General features: G+C 42.5%; 1 protein-coding gene across 1 annotated transcript in view; it reads right to left on the reverse strand.

Moving 5' to 3' along the window:
* DENND2B (DENN domain containing 2B) overlaps positions 1-15063 on the reverse strand; it is a 163904-nt gene that overhangs the window by 94746 nt on the left and 54095 nt on the right. Inside the window, exon 3 of the mRNA XM_067540751.1 lies at positions 1547-2764. Coding sequence (XP_067396852.1) covers positions 1547-2764 — 1218 coding nt within the window. The remainder of the gene's footprint in view (positions 1-1546; positions 2765-15063) is intronic.

Consider the following 15063-nt stretch of genomic DNA (forward strand, 5'->3'; position numbering starts at 1 on the left):
ATAAACTGCATGTACAGTTGACTGTGTGTGTATATTCACCATCTCACAGGCTGTTTTTCAACACTTGGCATGTGTACAATGGGGACTGTGATACTGACCGCCTTTGAAAAGCACTTTGAGACCTACTGATGAAAAGTGCTATAAAAGAGCTAGGTATTATTATTATAAATAACAGATCCGACACTGAATTCTCAATTCCCTGCGCTACCCACTATTCTCCTTCCTCACTATATCACTTGCTTAAGTTTTCAAATGCAAATCATTACTTACATAAGAGGGGGAAAAAGTACTTCTAGTGATCTGAACATTCACAATGCTGCACTATGCAAAATGGGTGTAGCTTTCTTTCCGATGCAGCTAGAGGGGCAACTGTGATTAGTCCTTAGGCTTGGTTTTGCGCACTAAGATTTCAGCCAGGGTTCACTGATACACACTACTAACCACATCTTGGCTTTTCACATTTCTCATTCTCTTTCTTTGATAAACAGCCATAGTAACGTCATTTGATACAAGTCAGAAACAGGTGTTTCTTGAAACTAAACTACAGGATCTGAAAGCCCAATCCTCCCTTCCTCTTAGCCCATTACATTTTAGGTCAGGTTGTGCTGACATACAATAGCAAGAATTTGAGCCAATATCTAGTACCAGATACTGAATTTATAAGATACATTCAAAATAGCACATAGCAGTTACTTGTAAAACTCATTTATAAATACTGAATTATATTATACACACACAACGTCCAAACAGGTCTATAAATTAGTATTTTGAAAGCTTATGAGACTTTATCCCTACATTTTCCAAGTAGCAAACCAAGTTCGAGCCATACTTGTCCCATTAAAAGTCAGAGGGAGTCACACAGTTAAAATCAAACAGTCTGCTGTGGAAATGTAGCTGTATGGACTAACACTTTAAAAATACCATATTCGTCACCAGTTTTGTATATACATACAAGAGACACTCTGTAAGGGTTCTCTCAGAATTAAACCCTCTCTAATCCATTGCCACTCATTTAGGACTGACAATTCCAAGAACAGAATAAAACAGACAATAACATCCCACCTAACTGGCATGGTTACTGGTGAGTCTGCAACCCTTAGATGTAAAGGCACCCCCTTTTGATGTGCTTTGACATTAACACACTTATACAGCAAGGACACTGACAGAATGATAATGGTTGTCTTAAAAGAGTTAAGAGAATAATGAAATTATGTTTCATTAAAGATCTGGAGTAAGGTGTTTGTGCCAGAATGACACAGATGACCTTTAGTGGGTGTCGGGCACTCACAGAAAGGCTCCCTCGATGAATACAGATTTCCTAGAAGGAGAATTCCAGTTGTCTTCAAAACTGTAATAAAACAAAGGTACTGTACCAGGCTGACATCCAGTCAGCACACTTTGAGGACAGAGCTCAAGCCAGTATCCAAGGCTTCTTGCTTTTCTTGGGTCAAAAACCATTGTATTAGAAGGGAGAAGAATCTTGTTATTCACAAATCACTCTATATTTATTTTAATATCACGTGCAATACATTTCCCCAGATTTTACCTATTTTGGGACTTTCTGTGAAAGCGTGACTCTTTCTTCTGTCTCCTGGTCACGGGGGGAGCAGGGGTGGATGGGAGAGGGGGAGGAGCAGCTGGTGTAGGAGAAAGAGGTAGACCATTGCTTGGTTTACTTTTGTGGTTCTTATCAGCTTCATATTCAAAGGTGCGTTTGGGTTTGGGCACAGGGTTCACTGCTGTGTTAGCTGGGCCCTCAGGAAGCAGCTTAGGGCTACCAGAATTTGTGGTAGCCTCTTGTTTTGTTTTATTACTTTTTTCAGTCTCAGTAGGTGTTTCTGGATCCCTCCCAAAACTAACATTCCCTCCTTTGCTATCGCTCACGTTCTCACTCAAACCCTCCGCAGTACCCAGCGTCATGGACTTTTTCCTTCCTCTGTCAACACTATAGCAGCTACTTGGCAACTGAGGGAGACCCCTCCCAGGCTGTTCTTTTAATGCCTGTTCAATCTTCTGTATTCTGTTTAGCACTGCAGAAGTCTCTTTTCTGACATGTCCTTTGAAGAAAGCGTTGGAAGGAGCCTCGCTCCTGCTTGGCCTCTTTTCCAACCTATGGCAGGAATCTCTATCCGGGAGCTCCTCCTCCTCCGTTTCTGGGTAGGAGCACTCGGAAAATGTTCTGCTCATTCTCCGGAACCCTTTGAAATCAAAAGTCTTCTCACTGCAAGGGGAGGGCAATATGCTAGGGCAGCCCTCACTGCCGGATCTGTCCCCGACGTCCCTCTTGTCCATGCACACGCTCATCCTGGGAGAAGGCTGTTTGCGGCACTCCCATTCTGTAATCTTCTGCCTGATGTCCAGCGCCTGGGAGTGAACGCTTGGCCGGCTGAGAGAGAGGTTCCGTAAGCTGGCTGCAGTTCCCAAGGAGAGAGTGCTCCGGGTGGACTGACGGCTCCCTATTGCATCCCCATCCTGAGTCTCCTTGAGGGTCTCTCTTTGGTCCTCAGCCTTGAAAACAGAGAGCCTTTTCTCCAAAGAGCCAATGCTGACAGCTTTGAGAGGGTGGTCTGGAGAGTCAGTGTCTGAGGGGAGCCCCGAGGCGCCTCTCAGCGCAGACCCCCTGCTGCTCCAGTCCTTCAGGAGCAGCCTGGAATTGGAAATTTTGGTGAACCTGGTGGACCGGCAGGACTCCTCACTGTCACTGAGAGGATAGGCTGGGCTTCTTGGTGGGGACAAGAGAGGAGGCGGAGAAACTGACTGACACCTGGAAGCAAAAAAGAAAATAAAAATCAGCTCCCTGGAAAACTAAGGTTAATAGCTAATCTCTTCTCTACAAGTAAACAGGACTATGTATGCAAATCACACAAAAGCAATCATCATCATCAAAGGGCAACTAAATACTGTCCAACTGCAAAATTACAGGGAGTAGCAATTTGCAAAGTACTGGCATTTCCAAAACCAACTTTCCCATTTTGCCCAGGATTTACCCAGGCTTCCTCCAGCTGAGAATAGCTGTGAGACTCTCATCAAGCCATTGCCTTGAAAGCATCTACCACAGAGACAATGGGGCAGATCCTCAGCTGGTATAAATCAGCATAGCTCCATTGGCCTCTGAGAGATTGAGGCCTTTGGCAGGAAGACATTGAAGAAGACTCCCACGGAAGCAAGAATCAGGGAAGCTTACATAAGGAAAATAATTTAGACCTTGGAAACAGTGAGCAAACCAATTAAAAATATGTAGGTTTTTAAACTCATGACCGCCACTGTAAAATAACATCATAATATTTTTAAAGCAAGTACAAATTTAGATACAAAATCAAATTAAAATGGTAAAGGAAAGACCTCTTTTGTCTTTGGACTGCTATTGAGGCCAACAGATGAAATTCAATGATCTTCATCAAAAAGAACAAATCATTCCTTTTCAAAAAGGTATTACAGTCTGAAAAAAATAGATTCATTTACCCTGCTTACATTCTAAAAAAATATGAAGTATTCAAAAAGCTCTCAGCATTTCCTTCTCTAAGTTATCAGGATCTTTAAAGACACATTTTTGCCATAGTTTGCAGAATGTACTGTTGTTGCTATCCAGTTATATTTTATCAAACTTTTGCAAACTGTTACCAAGAATTTCAAAAAAGAACAGTAAGACACTCAGTAATATAGCAGCAGCGTGAAAATTAAGCCAAAACCATGTCAAAAACAGGTTTGTAAGTCTCCTGTCACAAAATGCACACATAAAATATGGTACCAAATTAATCACAACTCCTTTAACCGTCCATCTAAGAAACCCTTTCAGTTCTAACCAGTAATTAAAAAGGAGGGGAAAATATATCCCCTTACAGCTGAAGCTGATTTTGTATTATAGGGAGAATGTGGACAGTTTTGATTTAACCTGCTGTGTATATGTAAAATCCAAACGGAAAAGTTTAGATAAATACAAAGAACCATGTGAGCCATACAACGCAAACATTACTGGGGCAGAAATCGTTTCTGAGATCCCTGCTTCTCAGTGATCTCCACCCTTAATGGGCAGCCTTTATTCATAGTGGGGATCCTGATCAAGTCCTACACACTGGTCAGAATATCCAGAGGACTGAAACAATCATTGCACAGTACTGCAGAGCTTAGTTTGAGACATGAGATTCTTATTCCTTCAAAAGCATTCCAGCAAATCAGAGCAACAACAACAACAACGAGTTGTTAGATCTCATCCCAGGTTTAATGATGCCTGGCAAGCAAAAACTCAGAAGTACAATAAAAGCTCTGGTCAGAAAAGAACAACCACCAAAGTACCACCAAAAACAACTTAATTCTTTTTCAGAGTCCTGTGAGGGATCAAGTCACTTTGGCATAGAAGTTACAGACCTCTTTGTCTAGATGAGTTTTATTTGCTCCTTCTGCATATCAAAAAATAAACGTGTCCTCCAAGAGGAACTGCAGGCTTTGCCCCATAGAACAATGGCAAATCATTCACCAGCTGCTGGTTTGGTGCTTTGTCTTCACTTCATGACAGAAACAGTAGTGGCAGGGTGTAAATGGATAATTCTGAGCCCTAGAAAGTCAAATTCGCTGCTATTCTGTATAGCCTCAAAACATGTTTCTTTGTAGATAAGAAATCCCAGAAGATCAGGAGCAGCCATGTGGCAGGAGATTTAGTATTTTTGGCAGCTTTTCTCAGAGTTGAATTTATAATGTAATGTTCCACAGAATCTTCCTGACCCAGCAGCAATTTCAACCATTGTAGATCCTAAAGACATTTCCTAAATCTGCTTTCTCAGGCTTCCAAAGGACATGCAGGGATCTGAATCTTTATTGTTCTCCCTCTTCAGTTTTATACTGCCAAGTCATGTTATTCATTTCATCCTTAACGGTGACTCATCTTGCTGGGGTTTGGAATGATGCTCTCCAGAAGACCATTTCCCCTACAGCAGAGGTTGTCTGAATGAAACAAGAATATGCCGGACCAAATGGAGCCATTTATGTATAAAGTCCACAGTCTCAGTCGCTGCTGATTTAAGATGTGTGTTAGCCAGATCCCCAATTGGGATTCAGCTGCAAAGTGTCCATCTGGAGTCTGTGACACATGGCGGGCACGTTACGATTTTTTCCCCTTCCTCAAGAGATTATCCTTCTTCTCCAGCATGGGAACAGTGACTTACAAATCAAGGGGCCCTTTTCAGTTAAATGAAAACATCAAACTCATATGATAAATTCAATTCACAATAGCAGGAATAAATTGTAGAGTTATTGGGGTCAGATTAGCAGTTAAATATTGGAGTTAGTGAAATTCCCTTGATAATGCTCTGCCTGCCTTTGACTTTTCTGTTTAATGGAATATATTTTAATCATTGCCTTCACTGTGTTGTTTTTGTAAAGGATTTTCATGTAATCCTCCCTCCCCCTTGCAGCACTGAATATAAAATAATAATCTTCATAATCAGGAAAACTATTATTTAAAATTTCTATTGTGGTAATGCCTACAGGTCAACCAAATCAGAGTCCCATTATGCCAGGTGCTGTACAAACAGACAATAAAAGGCAACTCTGGCCACAGAGTTTATAGTCTAATAGAGAAAATGCTCAAATCTAACAGCATATAGATTCTTTGAGTCAATTTTAAGAAGTTGTTACTACTAATACATTGGGTTTTCTTTCATGAGATCATTTACTAACCTCCTATTTCAGTAGTTTCACTTGTTATAGTCCATACAAAATTAATAAAATGTATCACTTAACATTTGCACCACCATAAATAAGAACACTTCTGAAGTAAGTAATTTATATTAGCTCCATTTTACAGATGGGGAAAGTGAGGCAGAGATCCTAAAGCTGCAGCGAATGTCAGGATTAGAACGTTGAGCTTCTGGCTCCCAGGTCTATGTTCAAACTACTAGTCCACAGTTTTCTGAATGGCTGGGACTGACTGCATCATAGTGACCTGATGCATAATGCTCGATATTAGTGCTAGTATATGCTAACATATTATTTGTTTATTGGGACAGTGGGGTTGTTTGTTTTTGTACATGTGAATGCATTTGTAAGCTTTTCTTAAAATTGTATTTATTAAAAAGATACAGGATAGATGCACAAAGAACAAAATAATAAAGAGAACAGGTAACAACTGAAGTGGGATTATTGCTCTTCTGAGCTTTTGTGGAGTGATGCCCTCTAACTGCAACAACCAACCTGAAACAGCTTTAAAATGTTCTAACGCTGTGGTTTTCAATCTTTATTCATTAGTGGACCCCTAAAAAATTTGGAATGGAGGTGCCGACCCCTTTGGAAATTCAACCTGTGGCTCGTGAATCCCTACCATAGAAGTCTTAGACTGAAAACTGACTGAACAGAATTCAACTATAAATGTTGCACGTGCTCAGCGTGCACTGTGAGAAAACCTGGCACCATTTAGTGCTCTAACAACAATATTTCTGGATTTTGACCTGTAGGTGTGGGTATTCACATACTTTTGATTGATCAGAAAAATTGAACACCTTTCCTGGGACCTGAAACTTTATTTTAATAGTCACCTTTCATGGACTGCTTTTGAAAGGATTTTCATGTAATCCTTCTTCCTCCTTGCTGCATTGAATAGAAGATAATAATCTTCATAATCAGGAAAACTATTATTTAAAATTTGTCCACGGATCATAGGTTGAAAACCACTGGTCTAACATTTTGTTTTGAATTGAACACTACTGCTGTTTTCATTCATAATATTTATATGTTACTGTCAGGAATATTCCCTGATCAGTTTATACTCTCAGGAACATCTTTTGAGTTGTTTCACTCTTGGGAAGAGGTTTATTGAATCAGCAGGAGGGAAAAGACCTTATTTACATGATCCACATACATTGCAAAGTTTTTCTCCATAAAATATATTAAAAAAAAAAAAAAAAGTACAAGTTATTTTTTTACCTAGCAAAGTTCTTGGTAAATTATCTGCTGTTAGGGCTTCATCTTGCACCCATTGAGGTCAATGGCAAAACTCCCATTAACTTTAACAGTGCAAGACCAGGCCTTTAGAACAAAGAGCATTTTTGAAGTGCATGTGGCTAAGCATTTGTAATATTACAATCCTGGCACTGTTAAAAACCACATTTCCTACCTGAAGACCAACACTCAACAAAATGGCAGATTCTCAAGCCTTTCACAAACATGGAAAGCAGAGATGAGTTGAAGAATGGCTGACAGAAAACACAAAGATATAGGGAGAACAAGGTAGTACCATATGTTACACATGGAGCCCAATCACAATCTTACTTCCATATAACTCTGTGGAAATCAATGAGTTACGCTAGCGTGAGGCTAGTGTGGTGTCAGCGAGTGCATAATCAGGCCCAATGGATGTAACGGAGGGCAGAATTTGGCACATAAGATATTGTATACCCGGAATGGGCCAGCTCCTCTGCTACTAGAAATCAGCACATCTCCCCTGATTTCAGTGGAACGCTAATGATTTACACCAACTAAGGATTTGGCCCTGTAACTCCATCAGTGAGATAAGAATGCCTTATTTCCCCAGCTTACAGAAGAGATCCTAATAGTAAAATATGACCAAAGCCTCTGAGCTACTGTCTTGTTATTCAAAGATCTCTTCTAAAATGCACATCTCACAGGACACAGGGCCCACAGCAGATTCTCCCACATTTACTCAGACTGAGCAGTATCTTACTCTCCAAGTCAGCCACTTGGAATCAGTAGGACCACTCGACATGAATAAGAAGCAGAATCCTTCCCACAGAGATTCAGGCATTTTGAAAATAAGAGCACTATGTGATTTACTAAGACCATCAGAATCAAGGAACTGTCAATTATACTCCCAAAATTTAACTACACAGAATAAATGCTCTTCCTCCCAAAACCCACTTCCATGGGAAGATAGATAGATATTACTGTAAAAAGGCACATAATTAACTTGTAATCTTTGTTTCAAGCCAAAGTATTTTTATTTAAGTTTTCTATACACAGAACGATACATACAATGTCTTACAAGACATATTATTACACATTCCCTCAAAATAATACATATAAACAGCATAATGCAAGAACATTATGGCATCAGTTTTGAATTTCTTAAAGGTTCACTTCAACAGAATCATAGGAGGATATTTCTTTCCTGTTCAGTAACATTATTTTGGGAATAAGTATTATACAGAGTAAATTGCTATGAGTTGCTATGTTCTCTCATCTGAAAAAGATGTTGTTCCAATCTTCTGCCTTAGCTGAGAAGCATTAAAACCACTAACAAGCAATTGGGGAAAGCCCAGACTATTCTTAAAAAACTACAATGGAAATTTCAAAGCAATTTTTTCCCCAGGGTCTGGAATAAAATCCATAGAATGCCTGGCATACACAGGGATATTTGTTACAGAAGATGATGAAATTAGATGCTCTATCTTTATTGGATTGTATTCACTGCTGCACAGTGAAGGGACCAGTAGGAGTCTGACCACTTACGAAGGTCCGGATCCTGCAACTTCTTACCTTTACGATCATGAGTCACCATGGATTGTGACTACTCATGGTGGCAAAGTTAAGCACCTTCATCGTTTGTAGGATTGGGGTCTGAGTGGATGGGTACTATTGAAAGCATTTTGCCAAAGAAAGCACTTTAACTTGTGCTTACCATACCCACAATAAAAACTATACAAAATTACTTTTTAAGCAAACTGACAACATCCAGCTCATAATATTCCAGTTCAGCAAAGAATAAGGGTCAATCTGACAGCTTAATGTTATTTTCTTTGAAAATTACAGACCCAGGAGCCGATTCTCCTCTCACCTGCACCAGTGTGACTCCTGTGACTTCAGTGGTGATATGCCACATTTACACCAGCAAAAGAGGAGGATCAGCTCCCCAACCTATCTTGGACCTAATTGGCCCCTCAGACTGATTACACATTAGGAGTCACTACACTGATTTCATTGGCATTCCACTGATGTAAAACTGGTGTTAGATTAGAATCAGGACCTTCCCTCTCCAGCTTTTGCAATAGTGATTTTACAGAGGAGTTTTTTTAAAAAGAGAGAGAACATTCCTCCCCACAACCTCCGCTCTACAGTGCTATACCGTGCTGTGTGTGTGAGGAACAAAACACAAGCATGGCATCTTTGGAAACTTCTTTCTAAGAACCAGAACCAGCCTGATCTGGATTAGAACTCTATACAGCATGTTGGGAGAGGCATGGTCTAGTGATGTGAGCAGTAGACTGGGTGCCATGAACTCCTGAGCCTTAACCCTGAACACTGCTCCTTGATGATCTTGAAGAGGACACCAATGCTCTCTGCCACTGTTTTGCGGTAAAATGGAGATGATACAATTTCCCTCTCTCCCAGGCATGTTGGTAGGAGTCGTTACTAAAAGTTTGCAAAGTCCTTGGAACATAGACTAGTGCTCTATCAGTACTATGGGCCTGATCCTTGGTTTAGCCAACTTGTGCTTGGAACCCCGTTCTTCCATGCTCCTCCAGAACATCTCCTACAGTGGGGGTTGCGTGTGGCTGACATAGGGCCTGATACACTGGCTTTACAATGCCTAGCTGCCTTATCAGGTCAGCTTTCTGCAGTGCAAAGAAGCCAGTATGGTGACCAAGGAGCTGTCCCCATGTTTTATTAAGACGATACATTATGGCAGGTACTGTAACAATAATAATAATTTGCACTTATGTAGCAGTTTTCATCCAAGGACTACAAGTGCTTTATGAACATTATATAAGCATTATTATTAAGCAACATTCTATACTAGTGCATAAACTCAGCCACAGAGAGGTTAAGTGACTTGCCCTGAACACAAGAGGAGTCAGTGGCAAAGCTGGGACTAAAACAAAGGATTCCTAATTCTCAGAGCCCTGCTCTGACCACAGGAATAAGCAGTATCAACTTCAAGGGACCACAGTAACTCCCCTGAAGCTTCATAAATTACTCCAAAGATTAAATTCTATTGAAGAGGGTCAGCCCCAACATGTCAGGAAAAGCTGCTTGACATCCTTTCAGTGTTGCAACCCTCATCTTCCTAGAATGTCAGATAGTTTCTAGATCTCACTAATTCGGGAAATGTCTCCTTTCAACATGTACAACAGCCAGGCAAGGCATTTACCTACAAAGTGCAAGGGTCCCTCCCTGGTTTGCTGTGGTTAATATCCCTTCACCTCAGTCTAATGTTTACATTAGAAAGTTCACAATAGTTCTGTGTAGTTTTTTCCTAAGATTCGTTCATGTGTGCTTGGTTGCTGCTGAGTATTTTATTCAGTTTTGTGCTGATCCCTGCTTTTCCTCTGAGCATTTTGCCATTTGAACCAAGGCAATCTAATCTAAATCAGAGCAACCCTAATAAAATCAGAACCATCTGTGACCCTTAAGTAGGCTAGTAGTGTATTTCAACACATATGGCCTGGTTCAAATGAATGGAGACTTAACACAAAGATCATTGTTCCAATCAGCATCTACTGATCTCTATCTGTAGCAAATACTAGCAAAAATCTGCAGCAGCTTTCCCCACAGCTGCAATATTCAGTGGAGCACTGAATTTAAGAAAGGCTCCCAAGCCCCCATGATAACTCTTTTACTGCATTCATGGGGGGTGGTGAGGAATTCCAGGAAGGAAAGATTTGAAGACTGTAAATCCATGCACTGTACTGTTTAGAATATTGGAGCCAGATCCTCCGCTGGCGTAAGTCAGCATAGCTCCACTGAAGTCCTTGAAGCTACACTGATTTTCACCCCCTGAGAATATAGACCCCATACATATTAAGGATATGTATCAGATAAAGGGTCCAGATTGTTTTAAAACTTAATTAACTATCTCATGATAGACCACGTTTAATAACTCAGTTTCATTGCCCGAAGCTGGAAGGGCTTCTGCTCTGGACAAAGTTGCTTTAAAAAGTGATTGTAAGAAGTCAGAACATGTATTTGACATTAACATTCCATTACAGTGAAGGGGAAAGTCCACACCTCTGTTGGCACTACATTTTTCAGTCTGTTTGGCACCAGAGCAAACAAGGCTGAGGTGTACAGATTTACAGGATGATGAGGTGTGCAATGAGGTTATCTGGACAAGCGGAAGGGTGGAAAGAACCCAAATCCCTGGGTTTCTATTGTGAGTGGTTAGATAAGCCTATCTGTGCTCTGAGTCTCTTATCTGTCTAATGTAAGCCTCCAATCAGTTGAAAGGTGAGTGAAATAAGCCTCTTATTGTAGAGGATATATGTTATCAGATTCCTAGGGATACATTTTCAGACAAACACTTTTCCTCATGCAAGCATAAACTGTGACCAAAAAACCTGCACCTGCATCCAGAAAACAATTGGGCCTTATTATGGGTTCAAATCATGTAGCAAATACTCAGACTTGCTCTCACAATTCATTTTGGAGACACAAAAATGGGGAAGTCAATTTCTGAACCCACAAACAGAGAGGCAGGGCAGATGTCCAGCTGAAACATGGTTCCTTAGGTTATGTCTACACTTAAAATGCTACAGCTGTACCACTGTAGTGCTTCAGTGTAGACTCACTACAGCGATAGGAAAAGAGATGGGAGGGGTTCTCCCATCACTGTAGCTAATCCACCTCCCTGAGAGGCAGTAGCTAGAGGCCTGGTCTACACTGGCATCTTAGGTTGATTTAAAGTCCCTTAATTCGAATTAATTACACCCGCGTCTACACTTAATTCGAATTAAGGTACCTATAAAATCAACTTAATAAGACCACCTCTGCAAGTGGCGTAGCGCCTAATTCAAATTTGGTAAATCGATTTAGTGTCAGTGTAGACCTAATGGGACTTAATTCAAATTAATTGCCCTCTGGAATGTATCCCATAATTCCCCATTTTGACTGCTCTGGGCAGTCGCGCTGTGCTGCTCTGTGGTCACATTAGCAGGAAAAGTCCCCTCCCCTCAAGCCCCGGGAAAATTTGAATTCTCATTTCCTGTGCTTGCTGCCAGTGTGGAGAGAAATTTGCCACAGTTCTTAGCATGGCTACTGCAAAGCCCAAACGCGCTCCAGCATGGAGTCGACCAGAGTCTTAGACCTCATCGGGCTGTGGGGCGAGGAGTCCGTTCTGGCTCAGCTCAGAGCCAGCAGAAGGAATCTGGACATTTATGGAAAGATATCACAAGGCATGCTGGAGAAGGGACACCAGAGGGATGCTCAGCAGTGTCGGGTGAAGATCAAGGAGCTGCGCCAGTCATATCAGAAAGCCAAGGAAGCTAACAGCCGTTCTGGCTCCTCTCCCAAAACATGCAGGTTCTATGATGAGGTGCATGCAATTCTAGGTGGCGATCCCACCACGGTGCCTCCCCACAGCATCGATACCTCTGCCCGGTCACAGTCCATGATCAATGAGAGGACTCTGTGGACGAAGAGGAGGAGGAGGAAGCTATAGAGAGCAGGGTGCAGGAGAGCAGGGTGTCCGTTCGCCCACAAAGTCAGGACTTATTCCTGACCTCTAGTCCACCAGCACACAGGACAGCACAAATGATCCCATGGAAGGCACATCTGGTGAGTTTTCTTTCTTATTAGCATTTCTGTCCTTGTACATTGGGTGTGGGGGGCTTGTAGGGGATCTCAGGCGTTTTATTGGCTGTACTGGGTGGTAACCCAGGGCTCAGTTTTTTTGTGTGTTGAGAAATGCTACGTTTATCATCAGTTGATATCACATAGAAAATTTAATGTATGTAATCTGATATCCCTCCCTCGCCTGGAAAAACTTTTCAGGGGAGGCTGCTTTGTTCCTGCCTCCATGGTAGGATTCTTCTTTGCAATCAAGTTAGCCAGCATCATGGCTTCCTGTGTTTTAAGCATTGTCTCCCCCCACCCACCACACTGTCCGCAGTTGCTCTCTGTAAGGGTTTGAAATACAAGCAGAGAGGAAATCATTTGCTACATTGTTTCATGTTCTCATTATTGAAATTGTTACATTTCTATCAGTTTCTTCATTATGCTAACTGTGGCTCCCTTGTTATTTTTCTTTCATTCTGTAGACACCTCGGCAGTGAACCGACCCTTAAGAACTGCTGCAGACAGACTGTCTCAGATTAGAAAAAGGAAAAAAAAAAAAAAAAAAAAAGCAGAGATGACATGTTTTCTGAGCTCATGAACGCCTCATCAGCCGCAGAGACAGAACAAAGAGCTTGAAGGCTGACCTTGTCCCAGAGCATGGACAGGGTCACGGACACTCACAGACAAATGCAGGAGACCGATCGCAGCACCACGCAGGAGATGCTGCGACTCCTGCGGGACTAGTCAGAAATGCTCCGGCGTCTTGTGGACCTTCAGGAGGAGCGGAGACAGGACAGAGTCCTGCTGCAGCCCCTCCATAAGGATCCTCAACCGAGGGCTATGCCGCCCTCCACCTCCCCCGCCCCCACGAGGTCTCAGAGGAGATTATCCAGGATGCAGTATGTGCTCTCCTCCACCCCAACAAGCTACCATCCTACCCCTGGAGACAGTGAATGAACCCTCAGCTCCCTCCTCTTCCCCCAAGACTTGAATGTTAAAAAATAAAGTTTTGCATAATTCCAAAACGTTTCTTTATTAAATTATATCTTGTTCAGGAGGGATTTGGCAGCCACAGATATCGAAGGGGGATTGGAAGGGGGGAGGGGATCATCAAAGGCAAACAACATACCTGAACAGAAATCAGTCCTGCATCTCATTGCAAAGTGCTCCGCGGTTAGCTCTCCTCATAGTGCTGGCATCTGGCTGCTCGTAATTGGCGGCCAGTCTTTCTGCCTCCACAGCCCAACACTGGGGGAATCTTCCCCCTTGGCTTCAGACACATTATGAAGAACACAGCAAGCAGATATCACAGAAGGGAGGTACTTCTCACTCATGTCCAGCCTGGTGAGGAGACTCCTCCATCTACCCTTTAAACGCCCAAAGGCACAATCTACAACCATTCTGCAACTGCTTAACCTCTTATTAAAACACTCCTTGTCACTGTCAAGGGGACTGGTGTACGACTTCATTAGCCAAGGAAGCAAGGGGTAAGCAGGATCCCCCAGGATCATTATGGGCATTTCCACCCCCCTGATATCAATTTTTTGGTCAGGGAAGAAAGTGCCTGCCTGCATCTTAGAGAACAGCCCCGAGTTACGAAATACACGAGTATCATGCACTTTCCCAGACCACCCCACATTGATGTCTGTGAAATGACCCCTATGATCCACAAACCCCTGCAGGACCAAGGAAAAGTACCCCTTGTGGTTTATGTACTCGGTTGCCAGGTGTGCAGGCGTTAAGATGGGGATGTACATCCCATCAATGCCCCCCCTCCTCCCTGCAGTTTGGGAAGGCCATCATGGCAAACCCCTCCACTATGTCCTGCACACTTCCCAAAGTCACTAGCCTTCGTAGCAGACGTCTATTGATGGCCCTGTACACTTGATTCACGGCTATGCCCACTGTAGATTTATCAACTCCAAATTGATTCCCAACTGAGCAGTAACAGTTGGGGGTTGCCAGCTTCCACAGAGTGATGGCGACTCTCTTCTCCACCGTCAGAGCTTGTCTCAAGCGAGTGTTCACGCGCTTCAGGGATTGTGACAGCTCCAAGCACAGTTTGAGGAAAGTTGCCTTTCGCATACAAAAGTTTTGCAACCACTGATCATCATCCCACAGCTGCATAACAATGCGGTCCCACCAGTCTGTGCTTGTTTCCCTGCACCAGAACCTGCGGTCCACAGACTGCAGATGATGCATTACAGCCTGCAGCAATCGGGAATTGTTCCGCTCGATGGCCTGTAGCAGGGCAACCACGGTGGCATAGGTGTAGTACCTGCTTCGCCTTTTTGCTCTATTTCTAAAGTACTCCATGATAAGCCACGATGTATTTGTCACGATCAGAATTATAGTGCAGAGTTCAGCTGGCTCTATGTCTCTGCAGCAATGGTGATCGCTGGGATTAAAAAAATGGCACGGAAATCCTTTTCCTATTTGTGTGGGGGGAGAAAGGGGGGGAAGTAGCGATGCATCCTGGGACAATGACCCTTGTTCCAACAGCCACCGTGGCTAGTCACACTGTGGGATAGCTACCCGCATTGCACTGCTTTCTAATTCGAATTA

This window comes from Emydura macquarii, unplaced genomic scaffold (genome assembly GCF_026122565.2).
Source record: "Emydura macquarii macquarii isolate MOO-44397 ecotype Brisbane River unplaced genomic scaffold, CSIRO-AGI_Emac_v2 contig_587, whole genome shotgun sequence".
In the NCBI taxonomy this organism is placed as follows: Eukaryota; Metazoa; Chordata; order Testudines; family Chelidae; genus Emydura; species Emydura macquarii.